The 27723-nt window shown below is 41.0% G+C and overlaps 1 protein-coding gene across 5 annotated transcripts in view; it reads right to left on the bottom strand.

Moving 5' to 3' along the window:
• TSPOAP1 (TSPO associated protein 1) overlaps positions 1 to 27723 on the bottom strand; it is a 114454-nt gene that overhangs the window by 47855 nt on the left and 38876 nt on the right. For all 5 annotated transcript variants that reach the window (XM_075263879.1, XM_075263883.1, XM_075263880.1 and 2 more), the window contains exons 6-8: positions 13257 to 13340; positions 1102 to 1191; positions 901 to 1023 (exon numbers count right to left, since the gene is read on the bottom strand). In XM_075263879.1, coding sequence (XP_075119980.1) covers positions 901 to 1023; positions 1102 to 1191; positions 13257 to 13340 — 297 coding nt within the window. The remainder of the gene's footprint in view (positions 1 to 900; positions 1024 to 1101; positions 1192 to 13256; positions 13341 to 27723) is intronic.

Raw genomic sequence — 27723 nt, forward strand, 5'->3', positions numbered from 1 at the left:
ACGCTGTTTTTTGCATTCCACGCGGTTTTTGACGAGGTTTTTGACGCGGTTTTCGCTAGCGGTTTTCGCTAGGGTTTTTTTTTCCCTATATGTGCTATAGAAACTGCAGGCGAAAACCGTGCGGTTTTTTGCAAAAAACCGCGCGGTTTTGTGTGCAAAAAACCGCGCGTTTTTTTACCGTGCGGTTTTCGCCTCCCATTCACTTCTATGCAATTCTTCAGGCGTTTTCCGCCTGAAGAAAGGTCATGTCGCTTCTTCAGGCGGAAAACGCTAGGAGGAAAAAAAAAGCTAGTGGTCTACATAGACCACCATGTTAAAGGAGAGGTTTTTGAAGCGAATTCCGCTGTCAAAAACCTCCCCTTTGCCCACGTGTGAACTAGCCCTTACAGTACTCTTGGGGTGGGTGAGGGACTGATATAGTAAACTTGTAACATGACCATTTATGGTACAGGAATTTGAAGACATTCTTATCTACTGAGCAGTATAGAGTTATAGATTTACAAGCCTTAGTATACAGAAATTTATATAAAGTTTGTTGAAAGAACAAGAGATAATCAAGTTGTTCTCCAGTAATAAATCTTGCATTGTGGTTGATTTTATATGGTGGTTTTACAAAGTGGTTAGTAAAGCTGTATGTTGGGAAAATCCCTTTAGGCTGAGAACCAACATTGAGGAAAAGCAGCTTTTTTTGTTGCAGATTTTGCTGTAGATTTTTGAGTCAAGAAAAGGAACAGGAGATATATAGGAAACCCTTATACTTCTCCACCCTGCTCAATCCAAATCCATTCCTGGCTTTGGCTCAAAAAACCTAAGCAATGTCTGTAAAATAAAAAAAAAAAGAAAAAAAGCAGCTTTTCAGCAATGTGGGGTCTTAGCCTTAATTGGAATTGCTATACACACCTTCAGCACTTGCTCCAAGTTCTCCAGCTTGCTTTGCAATCTATGAATCTCCTCAAGAGCAGAATCCCGTTGCTCAGTCACCGCAGCTAGGTGTCTCTTCAAGTCAGCATTTTCAGACTCGACCTATAGAAAACAAGCGATATTCAAAGATCCGGCAACTAATAGGTTATCTGAAGAAATTTTAAAAGAACATATACTGACCTTGGCTGTCCGCTTTACTCTAGTGCAGAGCCTTGAATTTTCTTCCACGAGATGTTCATTCTCTCTTTGCACCTCCTGAAGCCGGAGTTCCTGATTTTAAACAAGGTTAAGAGAACTGATGTCAGGAGGAATACGACAGAAAACTGATGTATATTATGTTAGCTATTACAAAACAAGTACAGTGTATTTTTATGGAATTCTATGTGAAAAATCAGTAACTACCCTAATAAATTCCCAGCCCTTCTAGTGCAGTCACTTTGGTCCTCCCTGCTAGTGTTCGTTTACATGGCTGCAGAAATAGTATCATGTCTACAATAGTGCAGATACCTTTTTTGTGGTATCTCTCCACTAGATTTTGAGTTATCTCTAACAGCAAGTCCTTTAGCCCTTACATGGCCCCACGCAGTATTCAGTTGTGTTATGCTGCTGAGACACCCACTGGCAGCTCCTGGAATCAGATATAATTCTGGAAATTTAAAAGGGTTGTCCCATGAAAAGCATCCTATCTATACTGCTAGTTTATGTGGATTTAAGACTTTTCCTAAATACACTGCTTTATCAAAACTGCTTTGTTTGGCCGCTATCTTAGTTTATTCACTTCATTGTTGTCACTATGTTTCTATGGCCACTGGGCTTATCTGCTCATTTCCCAAGTGACGTAGCTGCCTGCTCTCAGGGGGGAGGGAGGGGCTGACAAGCAATGGAGCTCCTCAGATAGGGGAGGGGGGAGGTGAGAGCTCCGGGATTACTGTGCTGTCTATCTTCAGCTTTTTCACTTTTCAGTTGGTTTAATTGAATTTGGCTGATAAGGGCTGAGATAAGGAGTCCATTACCTCTGTATGTAATGCAAACTGACTCAAATCCTGCTCAGCTATATCAGTTCCCACATCAGCTTTATACTGTGGTAATGCATTTACAACCAGTCCCTCATTACTGACTGCAAACATAGCAGATAGCAGAGCAAGTGAAACCCCGCCCACCAATGTGCAGAGAAATCCAGGAAGTGAAGAGAGCACACAGGCTGCAGAACAAGAGTTATGGGAATACCCCTTTAATATAGAAAATATCCCTTTAATTAAAATTTACACATAACGCTTACTAGAGAAAATGGAGACACACACTTACAAATGAACTTCAGTTTTACAATACAGTTAAAAATAATAGATAGATAGATTTGGAATGGGAACTCCAGGCTGCAGAACAAGAGTTATGGGAATACCCCTTTAATTTCTTATTTGCCACCTTTACTATTGACAGAACATCTGTATGGTTAGACAGGAAGAAGGTATTCTTCTGTCCCTCCAAATTAAGGGCAGGGCTAAATGACAAGCTGTCTCTGGACTGACTTACTACAATACTGAAGTTAGTGCAGCATTTTGGGTTCCAATACATTTTATGAAAAGTTAGATGCCATCAAAAACCATAACGTTCCACAAAAAAGTAAACAAAACCTTCTAAGACAAAGTCAGGGCTCGTTCACATCTGCGCCCGGTCTCCGTTATGCAGGTTTCCGTTTCCTGCATAAAACAGAGCAGGAGACGGAAACCTGCAGGATTCTCTCTCACCCATTGAGAAAGCTGTCCGGCCGTGAGCGGCAGTGAGCGTTTTATGCTCTCCGCCGGGAAACCGGGTTTTTTATCCGGACACAGAGTCGGACATGCAATACTCTGTGTCCGGATTTTAAAAAAAACGGTTTCGCGGCGGAGAGCATAAAACGCTCACCGCCGCTCACGGCCGGACCCGGTCTGTGCTTTCCGTCTTCTTGCATGTTGCATGTAGAAGACGGAAAGCTACAGCTCTTGCATGGCAGGGAGGAAAATTTTAAATGAAAACACAAACTTGGCATTCAAAAGGTTAAATAGGATCTGCCACCAGGAAAACCCAGTGACATACATCATCTGATTATCTGATAGGTGCTGCTATCATTTTTTTTTCTATTTATTCAAATCCGTTCAGCCTTTTTAGTGTTGATGCAAATCAGAGTATGCTAGCCAAGTGGGCAGGGTAACCCAGCATGATGTACAGCACCCAGAAACCTCACCACCAGCGAAACCAGTGTGTTACTACTGAGTTGGCTAGTACACCCTAAACACCACTAGCTATATGGATCAACACGAAAAAGGACTTGTATCTTTGGAACAATTTGGATAAAGAAACTATGAAAATACTCAGAGACAGTGCCTAGAATTCTGGAATACCTCTCTAGGCTACATGCACACGACCCCGTGCATGTGCCAGGTCCATGGTTAAATGTGACTTCATGGACCCACTAATAACCTACAATGAGCATGAGCCACAAAGCGGACAAGTAATGGACCTTTCTTGTACCTGTCCTGAGTTTTGTCCTGGGCTAATGCCCCCATATATTGTCTCAAACATCACATGGTCGTGTTTATGGGGCTATTACTAAATAATGGGTCAGCGTGCTGTGTAAAGGATGGCTAGCACACTGACAACGCAAACGTTCACTAATCGATGTACGACTGAAAAATACTGCAGTTCATCGGCTTATCATCACATAATCTTTATCAAAGGCTGTCTATACCTGCTATGTACAGCGAACTGTTCCACTAAGTCACTTTACTGAAATTAAATATTTACTTTCATGTCTAGATTTGTTACTAGGTTGACACTGCTGATATTACCGACGTCTTATAAAACGGAATAAAAAATTGGCTTCTGCTCAAAGAAAAAAAATAAAGAAAATATGTCATGCATATTGGTAGAAAAAGAACACAAGCGATATGAATATTAATGCGTTTTGCTGTAAAGTATAAGCACTCAAAGTATAGATTTGCATTCATTTTGAAAAAAGCGTGATCAAAGTCAAGGACCATGAGCGCTATCTTCAGGAGACTTAGAGGATGTCTGTATGCCTAGGGTGAAATTCTTAGCAAATACTTAGTGTAATGAACTAACAGGCTACAGATTTCTGCATTGCAGGTCAATTCCCATTTACTAAAATTTCAGCCCCTTTCCTGCAAGTGTTATATGCTGTAGATAATCCTTCTGCAAATCTGGTTGTAAATCTGCATTGTGTCCACTCTGTGTGAACATACCATAAAGAATTTAGTTAAATGCAGTTTATTTTTTTTTAGGTTTGATTAAAACCCCTTTCCGACATCTGCCATAATAGTACAGTGGATGTTCGGTATCTAAATATGGCAGTCACTCAAGAGCTGAGTGGCCATAAAATCCGCTGGATGTCTGCTAGATTATACAGCAGACACTCAGCGCTAATGCCCGCTATCTGTGTCCACACTCACCGCATGCATTAAGCCCCCGCCCCCCCCAGCACCTCAGTCAAAACATAAAAGGGCTCTATCATTGGGAAAAGTCATTTTTAACTAATCACATCCTTGCATAGGCTTTAGAAAGGATATTCCACACCTACCTTTAGTATATGTAGATTGCCTCAGTGGTTTCTGAATAAGTCAGTTTTTATCCATATGCTAATGAGCTTCCAGCCAGCACAGGAAGTTCCCAGCAGCACTCATCTTTGCTATTATCTCCTATGTGTGTGTGCAAACAGGAAGTAGGAAGTCATCAGCAGCCTGTGCTGTACACTCCCATAGGAAACAATAGCAAAGAGGGTGCACAATGCATCGTGCTCCAGTCTAATTAGCATATGAATAAAAACGGACTTATTCAAAAATCACTGACGCAATTTACATACTAAAGGTAAGTGTGGAATAGCCTTTCTAAAGGCTATGCATACATGTGATTAGTTAAAAATGACTTTCCCTATGATAGAGCCCCTTTAAGGAGCTGCCAGGGATCACCTGCCTCCTGAGCAAGATCCAGGGCTGGCGTTCCATTGCCATGACGGCCAGTGAATTGCATTAATGATCAGATTCCCTGGGGTTCAAGAAGTCTAAGGAGTCTAATAAATGAAATATATATATATATATATATATATATATATATATATATATATATATATACATATATATATATATATATATATATATATATATATATATATATAAAAATTCAATTCCCCCTTTGCTAGGCACATATAAAAGTACTTAAACACTGTGAAACATTTTTTACACTGCTTTGCCTCTGATAAAAATTTGAATAAATAAAAAGTGATCAAACCAATAGACATTTCTCAAAATGGTCTAACTAAAAAGTACATCTGGCAATAAAAGAAGCCTTATACATGTCCGTAAATAGAAATATAAAAAAAGTTATCAGTATCGAAATATGGCGACCCTAGAAAAAAAATATTTTTGTAACATTTTGGATTTTTGTTAAGAGATTAAAATGCAACTAAAACTATATAACTTTGGTATCCCTAGACTTGTAACAAAACACAGAATACAGATGACAAGTCATTTTAGCTGCAAAGTGAACACCGAAAAAACAAACCCCATAAAAAAGTCGCACAAATGCACTTTTACTTCAAATCCATCTCATTCTGACTCTTTTTCCAGCTTTCTAGTACATTGTACAGAATAATAAATTGAACCACTATGAAGAAAAATTTGTCTCTCAAGAATTAAGCCATAATATGGCTCCGAGCAGAGAAATAACATTATTGGGTTGGAAAGGTGTGGAGTCAAAAAATAAAAAAAAAAATAAAAAAAAAAATTTAGTTTGTGTAGAGCCCTGTAACAATGTAATTTCGGTAGGTTGCTTTACATTTAAACCACAGGGACATAAAATTATAGAACAGAATACTGTGTATAATAATGGAGACTGTTTAGTACCTTATCTTACAATATGGCCTCTCATTTCACTACATACTAGTACTTGCCAGGGGCATTTAATTAAATACAATTATAGATACACAAGAGTGTGCTGAATACTTGGCATAGGATCTGAGGAAATGTCCGCAGGATTTCTGCTTTAATCCTCAAAATTAAAGAAAAAAAGTCAGCAGTAAATAGATCCGTTTCTAATAACTCTGTGACAACCAACATGGCCATCCCTGCACTTCCTACAGGTTCATCGTCCTGCTGGAATACAGTATTTATATTAATTTTTTTTCTTCAAGTCTTAATTTCAAGTTATTGCATTCAGCTAAAATATCTTTAACCCCTTCCTGACATCCGCCGTACTAGTACGGGTGTTTGACTATGGCGGCCACTCGGGAGGCAGGCGGCCACCGGGTGTCTACTGTTTATACTGTTTTATACAGTAGACACCCAGCGCTAATGTCCCCGGTCGGCATTAACTCCTCCAGCGCCTCGGTCAAAGCTGACCAAGGCGCCACTTTCCCTGTGATCGCTGGCACCCAGAGCAAGCTCCAGGGCCGGTGTCACGTTGCTATGACAGCTGTGAGCCTTGTGAAGGCTTATCGGCCTGTCATTCTATTGCAGACTATGCTAGGTAGCCTGCAGTAGAAGCGCTGGTATTTTGCAATGCATTAGCATTGTAATGCATTTCATTAGTGATCAGATTCCCAGGGGTTCAAGACCCCTAGGGTGTCTAACAAACACAAAAAAAAAAGTTGCAAAAAAAAAGTTAAAAAAAATATTCAAATTAAAAATATTAAAATTTGAAATAACCCCTTTTCCCTAGAACACATACAAAAGTACTTAAATACTGTGAAACACATACACATTAGGTATTCCTGTGTCTGAAATTGCCTCGTCTACAAATCTATAAAAATATTTTTCCTGTATGGTAAACGCCGTAGCGGGAAAAATAGTCAAAAGTGCCAAACTGCCGTTTTTTCACTGTTTTGCCTCTGATAAAAATTTTAATAAAAAGTGATCAAAGCAATAGTATTTGCCAAAAATGGTAGAACTATAAGGTACACCCGACCCCGCAAAAAAGACGCCTTATACATCCCCATACATGTAAGTATAAAAAAGTGACGGGTGTCAGAATATGGCGACTTTTAGAAAAAAAATTTTTTTAACACAGTTTTGGATATTTGTTAAGGGGTCAAAATGTAAATAAAACCATATACATTTGGTATCAATGGAATCGTACCAAAACAAAGAATATAGGTGACGTGTTATCTTGGCTGCACAGTGAACACCGGAAAACCGAAGCCCGTAAAAGTCACACAAATGAATTTTTTCTTCAAATCCCCCCTATTCTGATTTTTTTTTCCAGCTTCCCAGTACATTGTACCGAATAATTAATGGCGGCATCATGAAGAAAAAATTGTCTCGCAAAGATTAAGATCTCATATGGCACAGAGCGAAACAATAAAAAAAGTTATGGGGTTTGGAAGGAGGGGAGTCAAAAACGAAAATCGAAATATGCCATCGGCGGGAAGGGGTTAAGGATCTTCAGAAAATTACATATTGTAGGGGCCACACGGTGGCTCAGTGGTTAGCGCTGCAGCCTTGCAGCATTGGAGTCCTGGTGTTCAAATCCCACCAAGGGCATAAAACCATCTGCAAGGAGTTTGTATGTTCTCCCCGTGTTTGCATGGATTTCCATCCCATATTCCAAAAAAGACATACTGATAGGGAAAAATGTACATTGTGAGCTCTATGTGGGGCTCACAGTCTACATTAAAAAAAAAATAAAAAAAAAAAAAATTACATATTGTGTGAATCAGCTTTTACACTTAATTTTTCATGCTATGACCTTCGGTGCTGTGTAAAAGCAGGTGTGGAAACATGCTGCAAAGTAAGAATGCTTTCAGAAATAGAAGTGTTAGTAGTTTAATGCCTAAAACTTCTGTGCAGTATTGCATATGGGGAAAAAACCCCTGACATTCTGCAGTTTTCACTTTGTCCAATGAGCCTCATAATATACTGACATTTCCTGTTCTGTAGAGATCACTTCACAGCCATCATCTCAATATCAAAAGAAGGTTTATGAATCACAGACAGCATCATTCACAACAGGGGACTGTCACAGTTCACTACCTCTCCTTCCCCACAGTGACCTCTGCGCAGATCACAGAGCAGGCTCACAGCACCTTACATAGAGAACTCTCTAGCCTGCAAATTTCTACATCTAAGGGTCCTTTCACATCACGTTTTTCACATCAGTTTAACTGATCAGTTAAACGGATCCGTTATTTTAATCAAAAAACTGATGCAAACTGATGTCAATTCTGTCCTTTTGAAATAACGGAGTATTTTTTTTTCCATTGGAGTCAATGGGTCCGCTGATTGACACGTTTTTATAAGGTAAACAGCTGTAAAAACGTGTCAGTCAGGCGGACCTACAAAACGTGATGTGAAAGCACCCTAAGGGATCCTTCACATGATGTAACGCTGCGCTCATTCTAATCGTAGAAATATGTTCAGAATGAGCGCGTAAAAAGCAGCTCCCATTGACTTTAATAGGAGCCGGCATACATGCGCTCCCCATTGAAATCAATGGGAGGCTTTTTTCCCTATTGCTTTCAATGTATTACGTGCGTATCACATTGAAAGCATAGGGAAAAAAGCCTCCCATTGATTTCAATGGGGAGCGCACGTATGCCTGCTACCATTCAAGTAAATGGGAGCTGCTTTTTACGTGCTCATTCTGAACGTGTTTTTACGATCAGAATGAGTGCAGCGTTACATCGTGTGAAGGCTCCCTAAGTTGCTTCTGTAAAGCAAATCTATGAATGCTGTTAGCAGTGGTGTAACTAGGAATAGCTAGGCCCCAAAGCGAACATTTGACATGTTGGGGTTACTCCAGATGGTAACGACATATTACATTTTTTTTTAAAAAAACACCATCAGGGGCTCGGCAGGCCTCCTAATGTCCTGGGCCCTGTGGCAGCGGCTACCACTGCTACTGCGGTACTTACGCTACTGGCTGTTAACAGTGGTTCAGGCAATATGGTAATAAAAGAAAAAGATCTTCACAGATGAGAAAAAATGCTGCAAAATAAAAATTATTTTAAAAATAGAAGTGTTAATAGTTTATTTCTGTCAATTAGCGAAAGGAGTTGAATGAGCATAAGAGAATCTAAATCAAGTCAAAATCTGGTTTAACTGCCCTTTGGAGAAGTTCTCTAAAAGGACTTAGGGGTTTAATAAATGGAATTTATTTTTAAAAAAAATGTACAAAAAAAAAGAAGTTTAATTCACCCCCTTTCCCTAGAATACATATGAAAGTTAAAAATGTCTGTTCAACACATACACATTAGGCATCCCTGTGTCCGAAAAGCCCAGTCTAAAAACTTAGAAAAATATTTTCCTGTACAGTGAACACCGCAGTGGGGAAAAAATATATAATTTACAAACTCTAACAATGATCAGTCAGAAATAAATAAGTCCCAGAAAATCCCTTTAAGGATAGTGCCCAGAAAAGCAGCTACATAGAGCAAAAGCATCCGCCACCGGTTGATACATTGATCCCAACAGATATCCTAAGCAGCTTGTGACAGTCTTCTTACAATTACACCCATGTGTCACAGGTCACAGAAACAGCACTAAAGCCTGCAGAGGGAAGAAACACTGTGACCACTAATAAGAAGCAAGTCACATTTCATCACTTATTCACTCAAGACAATTTGTTTTTGTTTTGTTTTTTTTATCTTTAGGCATTTCTAACAAGGTAGGATTTCCAGGGGGTCTCATACTTGAAGTGTCTATACTTCACACTGTAAGCCATATCCCAACCACCTAGGGGAAAAAAAAAAAAGGATAGAAATTCAAGCAGTCTAACAGTGGTTTCTGTTTTAGTCAATGGGGAAAATGAGAAGACACTGATCAGAAATTTGGCTTACACTAGGTTCATATTACTGTTCGCGTTTCCGTTCTTCAGGTCCACTTCAGAAAACAAAAAACAGAAACCCTATCTGCTTAAAAAGCCGTTAAATTATAGTCTATGAGGTCTGCCGGGTATCCATCCAAAATCGGCAAAGAGAAAAGTCCTGCTTGCAAGACTTGTATCTCCACATATTTTAAGCGGAAAGGGGGACAAAGTCCCCAAACACAAGGGTAAACGACTGTAAGGCTGGTCTTACACAACCGTATTGAATGTACGGTCTGCACGTTGCTGATCAGCAACACTAGTTGCTGATCGGCAACATAGGCTCCGCAGATGTCCGTGTCCTGCCGCACTCGCCCATAGAGTTCTATGGGCGAGTCCGTGCAGTGCCGCAATTCACAGCCTTTACGGACATGTCCTATAAATTGCGGACCACGGTTGTGGCCCGGCCACATCACAGATAAAATATCCGGTGGTGTAAGAGGCCACATTGAATATAATGTGTCCGCGAATGGTCCGCAATTGAAAACCCTCAATTGCGGACTTACATCATGGTCGTGTAAGACCAGCCTAAACCTAGCTAATCTTATTTTTTCCGCTATTCTTTTTTTGAACTGTAATTTTTATTGAAAGGATATTTGTAAACTACAATACAACACAAGAGTTGAAAACATAAAAAACATGAACGTGAAGCAATGCATATACTGTAAAATAGACTGAGAATGTATACACATCACAAAAACCTGAGAGTGGAAATGAGGAGGTGGGGGAGGAAGGGAAGGGGAAGGAGTCAGAGACCATTCAAAATACAGTATGTGTCCCAAAACGACCATATAGCCTGGAACGCCTCAACAGTATGGTTAAGTGTGGCTGTCAAGTTCTCCATGCTAATTTTTTCACTATTCTAACCAGTACAACAAAGTAATACGGCCATTTAGAACATCTCCTCAGTGATTTGGAGCAGCTTTGCCATGTCAATTCTTTAAGCTAAAATTTAAAACTGGATCCAAAACAAAAGACCTGCACAATTCTTCTCCACCATTTAGGATCCACTCCTGGCCTGGTCTCACTCAACACACTGGAAATAATGTCTCAGCCCGACTAGTGACAGTCTAGTTATCTCCAGCGTATTAAGAGGGATCAGTAAGTAGGGACCAGTGTCAGAACAGGAATGACAGGGAAACAGAGAGACGAGAGTATCTTTAGGCATTCTGAGCCTTTAAATAAATAAAAAATAAATAAATAAATAAAAAAAAGAGAAAGATCCCCTTTGATCTGACATTGTATATGCAAGAATTCTGAAACTGTCATTTTTCTGCATAAAACTAAGATAATTGATGACGTTTTATATGCTATACTATTTGATCACCCCCAGCTGGACATTAGGGATTTTACGGCCTTTCTACTCTGACATTGCAAGTTTTGGTAGTTTTGAATAAACCACCTAACATTTATTGGAGGTATGTAAAAAGTCATTGGGATAAAAAAAATTTGTAATAAAATAAATAGCAAGTGTTGTTAAAGAATACAAGAGCTCCTCTCCCACTGATTACCACAAAGGGCAAGAGGGGCAGATTTGGATGCCGAATCCACGTCAGAATCTGCCCCCTCACAATTGAGGTCTATGGAGACCACTAGCTTTCTTTTTTCCATGAACGGTATGTTCCAGCTCACGGAAAAAAGAAGCGAGCTGCCCTTTCTTCAGGTGGATTCCGCAGCTGATTCAGCCCCAGCTTCTGCCTCGCAACAGCACCCTCCGGACTAGGCCCATTCATTCATTCATTCATTCATTCCGGAGCAGGAAGCCGCAACTGTTGGATTCTGCAACAGGCGCATTTGGGTTCTATTCAGTACCAAAAGACGCGGCCCCGTGCCCTGTGTGAACTAGCCCTTACAGATTCACTACAGCAAGTATCCTGCTTGTACAAAACCACATTAGTCAACATAAAAATGTTTTTAAGCCTCATGTCCCTCTTTTTCTTAATTACTATATTACTAAAAGAGCAGATAAAGAACAAAATAGACAAACTAATGATAAGTAACTTAAGAAAATATTATTATTATTATTATTATTATTATTATTATTATTATTATTATGTGACTCCCCTCAGTGATACCTCACCATAGTCTACCACCTGACTACTTACACCAATACTAGAGATAGAGTGAACCTGATCTGATGGAAAGCATCCATGTTTTTCCAATCTTTGACACCCCTCTTAAGACATTACAAGGTCTTACAATGTGTTACATAAAGGTATTGTATATAAAGGTAAATGAATACTAACACACATGTACATCTGCCTGTACAGGTATTTATTTACTCCAGTTTATACTTGCAAAGTTCTTATGTTCATTAACAAAGCCTGGCATTGTATATTATATGCAGTGCTAAACCATTTACAGTCACAGCACCCACTGAAATCAATGAGTGCTATGGAAACCCACAGCCATTGACAGTGACTGCGCATACACAATTACCACACTCAATGTATTTCACAGATGATAGAAGGCAATTCATGTGACTTTTATGACTCAACCCAATTCATACACCAAAATGGACCATTTCAATAGTAAAATCTATACACCTAGTAATTATTATATATTATATATATTATTGTTATAGAAAATAACAGCATTTGTTTAGTACTTATTACTAGTTGTGGATCCTATTAATATTATAAAATATGAAAGTTTGGATGTTTGTGTGCTTGGATGTTTGTTCCTAAATCACGCAAAAACGGCTGCACGGATTTGCCTGAAATCTGCCACATACATAGATGGGCACCCAGATTAAAACATAGGCTACTTACTATTCCCGTACATGACCAGACTTCACGACCGCTAACAACGAATTGCAGTTCGGACTAGACTAAAGAACCCGAGATGACGTCATCCCAGGTCCTTGACCCGTTTCCTGATTGGATGGCGCTACTGTGTGGGCTGAGTTAACGGCCAGACTGCAAGCAGCAGAAAATGGCGTCTCATGCACGCTCGGGAGAGGACCGAACATGCAGCCTTGGTTTGGGGGCGCGAGCAGTGAATTGGTGGTGTTCTGCCTCTGTCGTGTGTGGGGGGGGGGGGGGGGGGTTGGAGGCAAATGTGACAAAGTTCCGCAACATCGGTTTAGCCATCTTCCCACAACTGCTGGTATCCGCTGAGGTAAATGGCTAAATTGCCGGATGTAGCCGAGCTTGGGCACAGTATGCCCCCATATGAAGAGACGTCCATACACCTGCGTATGCTGTGTGTCGGCAAAGATGCAGCAGTGCCGAGACGCGGACCTTGGCAGATGATCGCCACCAGCACACATATACGCGGGGCATCACTGTCAACAACACATGGATGAAGTCGCGGCAGATGCTAGTATAAAATAAAGTATATTTTCTAATGTAAACGATTTATAGATATAATGTTATTAAAAGTGACTGGTTCATAACTGTTTCAGGTTACATATAGAGGAAAAGACAGTTATTCTATAGAGATGTTATAAGTGCACGATTCACATAGCAGACATATTTTCTTACCAATTCTTCACATCTCTTCTGCTTCTTTGTTACCTCTTGCTCTAAGACTTCACATTCTTTCCGTTTTCTACTCAATTCAACTTCCTTAAAAATAAAGAAAAACCCCACACGTTAGGAAGTATAAATATATTACATTTACATTATGTAACCATCTGACTTCTGCTGGGTTTTGTAAGTGATAACAAATCAGGCACATCAATGCAAGTCACATCCGTAGATATATACAAAGCGGTCAAATAAATAAAATAAATAAATCACAGCACAATAATGTGATCCTTTTAAAGCTGGAGTCTTAGAAGAATAAAAAGCTATATTGAGCTGAATACAATTTGTGTAGCACAATGCCTCTGCGGGAGGAAAACCAAGCGAGCTGACAAAAGATGTCCACAGAGCAAGAGGCAATAGGTATCAACAGAGTTACCCTCTACCTGTCAGCCGGTGGAGAAAGCGGTGAGGTTGGGTAGAGTTATCTGAAAGCCTACGACCAAACGGACACCCAAAGGAGCAAGACAGAATGCTGGCAAGTGGGAAATAAGCTATGAGGGTCACTTAAGAGCCCAGGCCAAAGTTCCCATATGGGGGTCTAAACAGTGTGCAAAGTCCATCAACAGAACAGGTAAATGCCATAATCAAGAAGCAGAAAAGTCAAAAACATGAGCTCCCATCTAAAGAACAAGAGTTAGTGCTGCTATAAGCTTAGCCAGTGTCCTGGTGCAAGGTGTAACAGAGCAAAGCAATCATTAAAGCCAGACCCGGTGACATCAGGGCCCTCTGGGATATACAGCCTTACTGCTTAGAAGGTGAAAGTCAGAATGGTCAAGTGGGTGACTGTGCTGAAGAAGAGAGGCCTGGTGCTAAAGGATCCATAGGTTAGGGATAATGGCATTCTGTGGGGCCAGCAGAGGAACAATAGGATGACAGTCCACTGTTGCTGACTGCACAAGAATCCTGATAATGCCATCAGGCTAGTGGAGAACAGGAAGAAGGGTCCTATAACCCTGAATGCCTTAGCCCTTTCTGCTAGGGTCCTGTTTTCCCACTGGAATCTGTGCAGACAGGCCCGCAGAAAACATAGCTCCAAATATGTAAAGTTAGTAAGGAAAAGCTGAATCCAGGGCACAGATGAGCAAAAGCATGTCTAATCCCAAGTGCTGGCGACCACGTCCCCACAGATGAAATGTTTTTTTATTAAGATCTTAAACTCTTGTCTTCCTTCACTTGCTTCAATGTCATACACAAAGCTGTCTTCATCTATATTTACATACAGTTTACCCTCTACTGACTAGGGTGTGTAGGTAAAATGGTTGGTTATCCAGGTCAGAGATTCTGTGTGTTTTCGAATGACTGAAAACAAATTAAAGTTAAATAGACTGCATTCATGATTGTGACATAAAATAATTCTTACAAAAACTGTAGTTTACAGGTGTGTGAATACAGCCAAAAGATGGCCACATATATAAAGCTATCTTTAGGTCTCACATTACTTTCCTAAAATATGCACAGGGTGGAAATATGCACTTACAGGGGCAGGATGAGTAGCTAGAATGTAACAGGTAGGGAAAATGTCCCACCTACACTTGGGTAGGGCTGCTACGGCTACATCACAACCTGCCCCTTCTGCTCTCCCAACAGAGCTGCAGAAGTGGACAGGCTCCATCCTTTGCTCACCATACTTATATACATCTCTGAGATGTGAAAAATCTGCAGGAGAGGTGAGTACATGTAGTGTTTGTCACTATGTGCGTGTATATTGTGTATGAATTAATCATATATTCATACACATTGCACACTCATTGTACAAACTACTAGAGATGAGCGAACAGTGTTCTATTGAACACATGTTCGATCGGATATCAGGCTGTTCGATGTGTTCGATTCGAACTCCCAAAAAATTCGATTCCCCTCCCACCTTCCCTGGCGCTTTTTTTGCACCAATAACAGTGCAGGGGAGGTGGGACAGGAACTACAACACCGGAGGCATTGAAAAAAATCGGAAAAAGTCATTGGCTGCCGAAATCAGGTGACCTCCATTTTAGACGAATAGTGGATTTCAAATCCGGATCATATGAGAATGTGAACTTTGTGACTATGAGACAGGGATAGCTGTACAGGCAGGGATAGCTAGGGATAACCTTTATTTAGGTAGGAATGTTATTAAAAATAACTTTTTGCGGCTCTATCGGGTGTGTAATTGTGATTTTTGTGACATAAACTTTTTCCCATAGGAATGCATTGGACAGCGCTGATTGGCCAGAGTATGGAATTTGACCAATCAGCGCTGGCTCTGCTGGAGGAGGCAGAGTCTAAAATCGCTCCACACCAGTCTCCATTCAGGTCCGACCTTAGACTCTGCCTCCTCCGGCAGAGCCAGCGCTGATTGGCCGAAGGCTGGCCAATGCATTCCTATGGGAATGCAGAGACTTAGCAGTGCTGAGCCAGTTCTGCTCAACTACACCGTGTGCCGGTCAGCCCATCTGATGGCTTTAGCGAGAAAAGTCATTTTTAGCTAAGCACATCCTTGCATAGCCTTTAGAAAGGTTATTCCACACATATCTTTTGTATGTAAATCCCCTCAGTAGTTTTTGAATGAGCCCGTTTTTATTCACATGCTAATTAGCCTTCAGTGAGTACAAGAAGTTCTCATCGAGCACTCCTCTCTCCTGTGGTTGCTGCTGACTCTCCCTGCTCTCTCACACATACAGCAGAGAGAGGAGAGAGCAGTGCTGCTGAGAACTTCCTGTGCTCACTGGAGGCTAATTAGCATATGGATAAAAATGGACTTATTCAAAAACTACTGAGGCGATTTACATAAAAAAGGTATATGTGGAATAGTCTTTCTAAAGGCTATGTAAGTATATGTTTAGTTAAAAATAACTTTTCCCAATGATAGAGCCCCTTTAAATTTGTAGAGAATGAAAAGCTAAAACAATTTTGCAAAATCTAAACTAATTAAAAATTTTGCAGAGTTTTAAAGATTTTCTCTAAGCATCTAGTGGTGACAGTCTTTTCTTTTGTTTGGTTGCCAATGGTTATGACCATGAATGCAGTAACTTTCTGTAGTTTGGGACTTGCTCAGTTATCAGGCAGGAACACTACATGTACGAGAAGATATCGCTAGTCACAGTAAAGAAATCATGGTTGGGTTTCTGACAAGTTGCATGAATGGTTGTAACCAATGGAAACTGATCATGACAAAATGATTAGAGAAAATCTGTAAAACTGTAAAATGTTTTAATTATTTCTATTTGACACAATGTTTAACATTTAATACTGTACAAACATTACAATCGTTATATTCATGGGAAAAAAACCTTCAAGTTAACAGAAGTGTTTTAACCAACACATTAAAGGGGTTTTCCAGGCAGAAATATATATTTTATTATTATTATTATTTTATTTTTTTTTAGAAAGGTCTGTTAGTGCTAGTAATGGTTTAATAAGTAGATCCATATATCTCTAGCAGTGTTTGGAGTGATTTCTGGGTGTCTCTGGCAACTGCTGGCATTCTCTGCGTTTGTTTACAAACAGTTAGCTTCCTGTTGTGTGACGTCCCGTGTAGCTTCTACATTAGTTCCCTCTCACTCAGTCCCCACCTCCTCTCTCACTGTGTTACACTCCGCTCCCTGTCTCCCTAGCCTAGTGATCCCACCCATTACTAGCCTCTCCCTGTCTCCCTAGCTAACCTATTCTGCTCACTACTAGCAGACAAGAGAGGAGGAGCTATTCCCAGACACAAGGCGGCTTGGTAAGTATTGTTGGGAGAGTAAGAGTACTGGTGACATTGCGTTTCGGAAGCAGCGAAACGGAACGTTTGACATGACACATGACCACTTCAGGGATATGGGTAATTATAGATTTAATTGTAGTAAATTAGAATTTAGGCAGGAGGTAAGGGGTTAAATATTAGTTTATCCTGGACAATCCATTTCAGACCACCTCTAATGTCTAATAATGCTTAGGCTGGAGACCCAAGTTCCTGTTCCCGGCCACCTCTAGTCTCTTCTCTTCACTGTGGATAGCAGCTATTTGAGCCTTTTGTCAGCTCTTCAAAGTGCATTTAGCTGTTGAGCCCTGATAAAGACTAAAACTGTATGGACAGTGTCTCTATTACACCTGTATCTATATCCAGAGATAACAGTGTGCTGTTTAGTCTCAGTCTCAATACGCTACTGGCTGTGCAGTACATCACCCAGGCTCAGCTTGCCTACCAACATTACACTGAAACCTGGAAATGGAGGCGGAAGGAAACAGGATAGCAGGTGAAACCCCTGTATAGGACAACCCCTTTAGGAGGTTTCATATTTTTAGTATTACATTGTTACATGTAAATTTAGAAATTAACGTGTGTATTCTATGGATAGGGCTGTTATTCATAGCATGGAAGTTATACTGGAATGGCAACTATTGTGTAGTAGTTAGCATTTACGGTCCATGGTCATGTGATGAGCACACAGGTGCACAGCTGATTACCAGGCAGATGTCTAAATATTGTGCTGTGATTATAACGAGCGGCACCTGTGTGCTCATCACATGACCATGGACCGTAAATCACATGACCATGGTCAGAGTTTTATCCACTAGAAGTAACAGAATGAATGACAGCAAGCCAAAATCTAGAAAACCGTGAGCAATTGATACAGAAAGTATATTGGAAAATTGTATATCTTTTTATTGTACATTTGTTTGTCAATATTGGTCTGAAAGTAGCTAACCCATTTAATTATTAATACCCAAACTTATTAAGTGTCTGTCTGCAGTACAACTTATAGCATGTACAAATGTTCTGCTTTCTCCCAAAATGTCTTAAAGGGGGAAATAGGACCTCGTCTCCCATTGCAAAGAACATTAAAGGGGTTATCTAACTTCCAAAAATTATCTGCAAATATATCCACAGCAGTGCTAAATACTTACTGTTCACTTGTGAACCCTTTGCTTGGCTTTATTTTACATGCTGCTCCACTGTATAACTGTTATTTACATGCAATAAATCTGTGGTCAAACTACATGTCCCATGATTCATCTGCCTGCTCTCACTTTCTGAGGGCAGGAGTGAACTTGTAAATCAAACATCACAGCAGCATGTGAGCTCAGATGTAAGAGTGATTTATTAAATGTGATTTAGTTGCAGGGGAGAGTGGAGAAGCGAGGGGTACACAGAGTTTGTGCCATCCCCTAACAAAGTTCCACAAATAAACATTTTGCTAAACACTTGAAGGGGAATACACACTCTCAAGTTGCTTTAAACTCCTTACAAGTGTACATAGATAGAGCTATATGTTTGACATTGCATATAATCACTGTCTGGACTCCAAACCCCAAAATGAATAGAGACGTATATGAGTAGGTTACAGGACATATTTAATTTTTTTCCACAAAACTATAATCAATCTGCTCAGCCCCTCTGCACTGTAACATGCTGCCGGCGGATGCACAAAATACATCTGCCCTGGCTTATGGGGATGGGCAAATCCTGAGTGTGGGAACCAGGCATGCTATGATGTCCATATGTCTTATCTGATGCAATATGTGACACTTGTAAAGATAATGGAAGTCACCAGAAGATTCTAGAACCAGCTCAAAATTAAAACTTTAAGTAGTAATATAGTACACTACTACGCACACGTTACTGTGTGTGAGGTCTCACTATCCCACATGAACTTCTTTCACACATTTGGGTAATTTTGTAAAAATTGGGTTCTGTATAATACAACCAATGCAGAATGGATAATAAACCCATGCAAATAAACGTGGTTTTTATTTGCCTGGAAAAGGGTTGTAAAGACAGCTTTACTAGGCCTGCACATGTCAGCCCATCCTGTCAACCAACACTGGGGGTATTTTATAGTCATTTTTATCATGCTGCAAAATAGTCATAAATCACCATCTGCTTTTCATTTTCTAACTTTTCAGCTTTTAGAAACAATTTGTGGCAGCTTTGAGATCCGCTATTTTACAGTAGAGGTTACTCCGCACAGATGGCACAAGATACTAAATATATTCTCATCTCTGTCACTGGTTAATTATATTTGCTATCTTTATCATTACTGCATGAGAAGTAAAAATGGTTATCGCAGCCTGAATTAGAGGGAACGATAATTCTGATAGGAGGCAGGTGAAACATATATTTATCCACCAACTTACTGTTAAGTCACCAAGAATTTTGCAACTTGCACCCAAACCCATGTTCTACAATAAACGGAAACATTCCTACCTGAAGTCTGGTGCGTCCTGTTTGATGCCGGCAATCTAGCAAGAAGTAGAGTTGTGCCCTACCTGCTGCAGTAGCCCAATCCTCACTGCTACCACAGCAACCAAAGGGATTAAGTGGATCAGACCACTGTACGGCAGGGGAGAAGGGCACGCAAGACAGGACTGATGTCTGTCACATAAAGACGGGCTTAAATGCAATAGTATCCAGAACTCTGTACTAGCACATATGTAAAACTCTTATACAAGACTGATATCCAGAGCGTTTTCTTTGGTATAGGTTTCCTGACAACATCTGCTGTGCTCTTGTATGTAGTGGAACAAGCTTAAATCCCTAAAGGCTGTCCTTAGCAGGTGTCATGACTGACAGCACGCAAAATCCTCTTCTGCACTATGCAGCATCTACAGAGCAAAACGTTCTTGCTTTAGTCACTGACCATACTTCCCTATAGTACGCAGGTTACCTGATACACAAACTGGCTTTGTAGAAAGCGCATAATACATGAACATTGCAATGAAAAAGTAAAAGAAGATATGAGGAAGAGCCTAGCTTTTTCATGAGGGGTCTTCCATTTTATGGGATTTGACCTGTCGGCACCATAAAACTCTTCTGCCCAGCTGACACCACTGCCTTGAAGCAGCTTCACGGAAGAAAGTACGGTAGTTAAGATATAGGAACCTTGTGCTCCAATTAATTTTTATTAATTTAACATGTACAGGCTCAAGTTTGTAGTGCAAAACACAGCACCAAAATAAATAAATAAAAATACCCAAATCCATATGCTACGTATGCAATTTATCAATGGTTATTTGGTTGTTTTTAGCTTTAAGCAGTGATCCGGGAACAATTTATTGCAGAAACCTTATTGTGCTACAGGTGTGAGTCTGAGTGGCAAGAATGGTTATACCGCGAACCCCACCGAGTGGTTTCAGGAAATACTCCACATATAGCATGTGGAAGAGTTGATGGCGGACTCTAAGGGGACATCTGAGATCCTTTATCGTGCATAGAGACAATGGCAAGACTTTCAACTATCTCTCAACTTTTATATATGTAGCAATGGTTTTCAACATAAAGAGGCATTTTTACTTGTTCTTCATCCGAGTCATCCACCCAGACATCGTAGCTTACAGCTGCAATAAGAAAATCTGGTTTTACTTCTCAAAACCTAGATCTCAAAAATACAGCAAGCAAGAACTAAATCATGTATTATTTTGTGTGGCCAAAGACGGAATTGCTACTCCAAAGTCTGGAAAAATTGTTGCTGTTAAAAACAATTGTTAAGGAAACCTGTAGTATATTTTTTATATTATTAATATCAACTGTATGACTGACGCAAATAGAAGTCACCAGCAGAACTGGGCAATTTGTGTAGAAATGTAAGAAATATAAGGCATTATAAGGCATAGAAATGTAAGGCATTTGATAAAGTATCAAATAACCTTCTTATTGAAAAAATGATTAAGTATGGCTTTGACAAAAAATCAGTTAGGTGGATTCACAACTGGCTTAATGATCGGGCACAACGAGTAATACTAAATGGCTACACATCGAACTGGAAGAAAGTCAAAAGCGGGGTGCCACAGGGCTCTGTTCTGGGCCCAGTACTTTTTAATATCTTTATAAATGATCTGGACGATGGAATTATTGGGGAACTCATAAAATTTGCAGATGATATGAAGATAGGAGGAATAGCCAACACTAGAGAGGAGAGAGAGTGTATTCAAAAGGACTTAGACACACTGGAACAATGGGCTGAGGCGAACAAAATGGTATTTAACAGGGACAAATGCAAAGTTCTACATCTGGGTAACAGAAATGTAAAAAACATATATAGTATGGGAGGAATAGAACTAAGTGATAGCATAGGGGAAAAGGACTTGGGCATAATAGTAGATCACAAATTCAACATGAGCCAACAGTGCGGTGCTGCTGCAAAAAAGGCTAATAAAATTCTGGGATGTATTAAGACAAGCATTGAATCTAGATCAAGAGAGGTCATTATTCCGCTGTACTCTTCCCTGGTCAGACCACACCTGGAATACTGTGTACAGTTCTGGGCGCCTCAATTCAAGAAAGACATCGATATATTGGAGCAAGTCCAGAGAAGAGCAACCAAAATGGTGGAAGGTCTGCAAACCATGTCCTATGGGGAGCGGCTAAAAGAACTGGGATTGTTTAGTTTGCAGAAGAGAAGGCTGAGGGGAGATTTAATAGCAGTCTACAAATATCTGAAAGGTAGTCACAGTGCAGAGGGATCTACCCTATTCTCATTAGCACAAGGAAGTACAAGAAGCAATAGGATGAAACTAAAGGGAAAGAGATACAGATTAGACATTAGGGAAAACTTTCTGACAGTGAGGGTAGTGAGAGAGTGGAATAGGCTGCCACGGGAGGTGGTGGGCGCTCCATCAATGGAAATCTTCAAGCGGAATCTGGATAAACATATAGCTGGGATGATTTAGGAAAACCTGCACTCGCAGGGGGTTGGACCCGATGGCCCTTGAGGTCCCTTCCAACTCTACCAAAAAGTAAAAGTAAAGTAAAAATAAAATTTAGATTTACATCAAATTTATGGGCAATTTTGATCTTTAATTCCCTGTTTTTGCTTAAAGAAACAAACAAAAAAGCTGGCACCGTTAGATATATCTGATTCAGACTTCCTTGTCTTATCACCCAACTATAGACTACAGGGAAGAAACTATAATCTTAGGGTCCGTTTACTGGTGAGGATTTTGACGCTGAATCCCTCCAAATCAGCCTCCAAAAAAAGCCTTTCAATAGAACTCTATTGGGAGGCTTTTTTTGGAGGCTGATTCAGGGACGCAACTCGAATGAGGCAAGGTGAAGCGACTGCCTCAGGCGGCATATTGGAGGGGGCAGCAGCTGGGCCAATTAGATTTTTTATTTTTTTCTAATCTAGTGCAGGAGAGGGCTGCTCTGAAAACAAACCGAGCAGCCGGGCAGTCCTCTCCTGGGCTGGTTTAGACCTCTGCGGCTCTACTGACCGGTCTCTGCACTCACAGACGGATCCACTGTATTCTCCTCCTTTTGATGCTCCGGTACCAGATAAATACAAACATCGCCCTGAGTATCACAGCACCAGAACTGGCCACATGCTGCAGTGTGATCCGGACATTTGCTTTCCTTGGATGGGACTACGCTGTTGAGCCGCTGCCTCTTGCAACCAGGGTACGCATTTGGTAAATAAGCCAGTCCATTCAAGAAACGCAAGTGTCCGGATCACACTGCAGCATGTGGCCAGTTCTGGTGCTGTGATACTCAGGACTAGATTGGCAGCAGATAAATCACTGGCAGATGCAGGGGCTGCTGATCACTGCTTGTAAAATTTCCCCGGCACACAGCAGCTTCCTGTGCCGCCCCTCCCCCTCATCCTAGCATCGGAGTGTGAGAGGAAACGTCGCTGCTTTCTTCACTGCCAGACAGAGCTGCAGATGAGTTTCCTCCCATGTCCTGTGCACCCAGCAATACACCCAAAGGTAAGTATATATTCTTGGGTAAAATATGTATAAATGTGTATATTTGTTTACATTATGTGTTTTATATACTGTGTGAGTCTTGTATGTGTGCAGATAGGTGTGTGTGTCTATGTTGTATATGAATGCACGTGTGTGAATAAATGGGTATATGTGTAGGTATATACAGCATATCAATGTCTGTCTGTCTGTCTGTCTGTCTTTGCTTCCATATACACTCACCGGCCACTTTATTAGGTACACCTGTCAAACTGCTCGTTAACACTTAATTTCTAATCAGCCAATCACATGGTGGCAACTCAGTGCATTTAGGCATGTAGACATGGTCAAGACAATCTCCTGCAGTTCAAACCGAGCATCAGTATGGGGAAGAAAGGTGATTTGAGTGCCTTTGAACGTGGCATGGTTGTTGGTGCCAGAAGGGCTGGTCTGAGTATTTCAGAAACTGCTGATCTACTGGGATTTTCACGCACAACCATCTCTAGGGTTTACAGAGAATGGTCCGAAAAAGAAAAAACATCCAGTGAGTGGAAGTTCAGTGGGCGGAAATGCGTTGTTGATGCCAGAGGTCAGAGGAGAATGGCCAGACTGGTTCGAGCTGATAGAAAGGCAACCGTGACTCAAATAGCCACCCGTTACAACCAAGGTAGCCAGAAGAGCATCTCTGAACGCACAGTACGTCGAACTTTGAGGCAGATGGGCTACAGCAGCAGAAGACCACACCGGGTGCCACTCCTTTCAGCTAAGAACAGGAAACTGAGGCTACAATTTGCACAAGCTCATCGAAATTGGACAATTGAAGATTGGAAAAACGTTGCCTGGTCTGATGAGTCTCGATTTCTGCTGCGACATTCGGATGGTAGGGTCAGAATTTGGCGTCAACAACATGAAAGCATGGATCCATCCTGCCTTGTATCAACGGTTCAGGCTGGTGGTGGTGGTGGTGGTGTCATGGTGTGGGGAATATTTTCTTGGCACTCTTTGGGCCCCTTGGTACCAATTGAGCATCGTTGCAACGCCAAAGCCTACCTGAGTATTGTTGCTGACCATGTCCATCCCTTTATGACCACAATGTACCCAACATCTGATGGCTACTTTCAGCAGGATAATGCGCCATGTCATAAAGCTGGAATCATCTCAGACTGGTTTCTTGAACATGACAATGAGTTCACTGTACTCCAATGGCCTCCACAGCCACCAGATCTCAATCCAATAGAGCATCTTTGGGATGTGGTGGAACGGGAGATTCGCATCATGGATGTGCAGCCGACAAATCTGCGGCAACTGTGTGATGCCATCATGTCAATATGGACCAAAATCTGAGGAATGCTTCCAGCACCTTGTTGAATCTATGCCACGAAGAATTGAGGCAGTTCTGAAGGCAAAAGGGGGTCCAACTCGTTACTAGCATGGTGTACCTAATAAAGTGGCCGGTGAGTGTATATCTACCATTATACATACTATTTTATAATGTGATATTTAGGCCTGATTCCCACCTGCGTTCAGGTTTCCGTTCGGAGAGTCTGCTTGTGGACCCCCCAAACAGAAACCTATACGCATTAAAAAGCGGTAACCTTCAGGAAACCCATGGGTCCCATAGACTATAATGGGGTACGTGTGGTTTCCGCACAAAAAATGTGGAGAGAAAAAAAGTGTTGCTTGTAGGACTTTTCTCTCCACATTTTTCATGCAGAGAGGGGAACGGAATGGCCCAAATGCAGATGTGACCTGGGCCTCTGTATATTACGATGTTAAAGGGGTTAGCCAGCAATTACAGTTTTCTGCAAGAAGGTTGGGTAAGGTGTAAAATAAGAAAAAGAAAACCCGTACTCACCTGTCCCCCGCGGCCGTCCGGTCCAGCGTCGGGGGCTTTGTCTGTCTGGCCGAAGCAGCCAAAGGAAAGGACACGTGACATCACAGGTGACTTATGTGAGACATCCCAGTTCCTTTCTTTAGGCTGCTGTGGCCCCTCGTTGGCCTCATTGGTTACGTGTGGCGAGGAATGCCGCTGGAACAAGCCCTGGGACGCTATTGGACCAGACAGGGGTGGAAGGACCAGGGACAGGTGAGTGTGGGTTTTATTTTTCACCTTCCCTGGCCTCCTTGCTGAAACCTGTAGTTCCTGAACAACCTCTTTAAGGCCGGGGCCCCACAGGAAAAATCTTAGCATTTTACAGTCAGGAAAACGTGGATGGAATTCAGAGTCAAGTCACAGCTGGAAGAAGTGGTCATGGCGGTCCAAAGGGAAGAGACGGGAAATGTGGGAAGACGTCTCCTGTGAGTATTACTGCACAAAATATTACTGCCTCAGGCAACAGAAAGGCTAGGTTCACCACTGGGCGGATTCAGCGTCAAAATCCTTGCCAAAAAACTCTGTGTGAACTGACCCTTAGATTGTGGTGGGAAGAGAAAATCTGCATGGACTATATCACACTCCTGGGTGAAGCGAACATCGAATCCACAATTTTGATGAAAATCAGAATTTAGCATTTTATTGACCATCCCTAGTCACCTGTTATATCTGGCCTTGGTGAATTTTGAGAATTAAAATAAAACAGGTACAGCCTCTTTTTCAGTCTCATGTATGCAGCTTGTTTTACAGTCATCTAAAATCTAATAAAATACACAAATAAAACCCTCCAGAGAACATATTGAGTACATTAACCAAGCATTGCAAATTTATTAAAACCCATTACTGCACTCACTTGTGAAGACTAAAAACAGATCCCATCTCAATGGACTTGACTAATACTTCCTTTTTCTCATAAATGCAGGGATTTAATCCTCTAGCAAATCTCATGAAGTATAACCTTTATCTGTTCACAATCGCTCCAGAAATCCTGAGGCTAGGTACACATGGGGATAGTATTCAGCACACTAGCCACAGCAGAATTGCCGCTGGCAATGTACAGTAACAGCATAGTGGATGAGATTTAAATAGAACCCATTCACACACTGCAGAGAAAAAAAAAGCTTTACGTTGCAGGTTTTGAACACATAGCACGTCAATGATTGCTGTGCGTTCCGAGTCATTCACCCAGACATCGTAGCGTACAGCCGCAATAAGAAAATAGATGATGTTCTGTGCGATTCTGCCTTCAAAGTATTAGTCTACTGCACAGGTTATTTAAGGTCATACTAAATACATAACATCTCTAACTACCCAACACTACACTGGCTAATGTCAGAAAATCATGGAAAATAGAACATGTTCTCTCAGTGCGTGTTCAGGTGTGTGTCCCTACATTGGACAATACTAGACTAACAGAGCTGACAATGCCCCTTTAACAATGGTAATTGATAATTTTGTCATAAATATGCTGGAGGAAGAACAGAGAAACAGCAGAATGTGATAGAAAATGATGCTCCATGATTGGCATTTTATGGCGAATACAATGTTTTAGTAAAACATAGGACAGACAAGCGGACGGGGGCTCTTTAACAGGTATTTAAGAATTACTTAGAATGGTCTAAAATCATAAAAGCAATACTCACCTTACCAATTGATCCCCCTGTCCCTGTTGACCCACCAATCACTTTATTCTGGCCTCAAGTAATGATGTCACAAGACTGGCACAGGACTCATGTAGTGGTGATCGCTCACCACCACTGACGTAACCACTTCAGCCAGGGACTGTATATTAGTGTGGGGAAGACATTCCTCAGGTTCTAAATACAGAGCTTAGCATGAGACTCCCAAGAAGCGTGCAACTGGAATAATGGGGAATCGTAAAGGAGAATATTCCTTCTTTTTAATATATATATATATATATATATATATATATATATATATATATATATATATATACTCCTATGAGCCTAGAAAAATGTCTGCACCTGTGAATACTGCTTTATGGCTCATGCTTCCTTATATACAAATATGACAGATGACATTGACTTGGATCATCAGAGTCTTATCATGCATTAGGCAGAATAGCAGAGCAGACTATCCAACTTGAAGCAGAGTAGAATTAAAACCTTATGGAGTTGGCGCTGCCAGGTGGGGGTGGGTATGTTATGCCACATTTTCTGGGAGTGTTCACGGATCCGCACTTTCTGGATGGAGGTCAGATTCCTTACTCAGGCCCTCTTTATTCAGGGTGTCCTCCTAAATCCCTTACCTACTTGCTTAATCTTCTCCCCAGACACCTAGGTAAGCAGATCTCTAAATTATTTCTAGATTTATGTGCTGCCGCCAAAATCCCTTATTGTTCTCCACTGGAGGAAGACCTTCTCCTCGCAGCGGTCTGGAGCATATTGCCCTGTATGAAGGACATTCGTAGTATGGAGAATATAACGGGCCTCCCTTACTCATATAGTGGAGGCTTTGGACACTGTGCGGTCATCTTGGGATACATATTGCATTTTACATGGTCTCTGACTCCTCCTTCCCCCCTTTTTTTCCTCCATCCCTCTTTCCCTTGTCGTCTTCCCCTTACATCTTGTTTGTATTGCCATTTGATAGTCTGACATGTATATTTTTCTCTATTTATCTCTATACTATTGGGCATTCAGGCCACATGTTGCAGCTTTTCCACCTTTGCCTTATTATTTTGTTCTAGTTTCTTATTTTGTTGTAATTTATGAAAACTTTAATAAAAACTACAGTTTAAAACAAACCTAAAACCTTATGGAACAGAACCTAACATGCAAACACCATTTTAATGGGGTGATGTGATTGTTAGAGTTAAGTCCTCCATCTTGGCACTCCATTTTGGCAGCCATCTTGTACTCTTTCACATATAAACTGATTTTTTCTGCT

The sequence above is a fragment of the Leptodactylus fuscus genome, chromosome 2 (assembly GCF_031893055.1).
Source record: "Leptodactylus fuscus isolate aLepFus1 chromosome 2, aLepFus1.hap2, whole genome shotgun sequence".
Taxonomy (NCBI): domain Eukaryota; kingdom Metazoa; phylum Chordata; class Amphibia; order Anura; family Leptodactylidae; genus Leptodactylus; species Leptodactylus fuscus.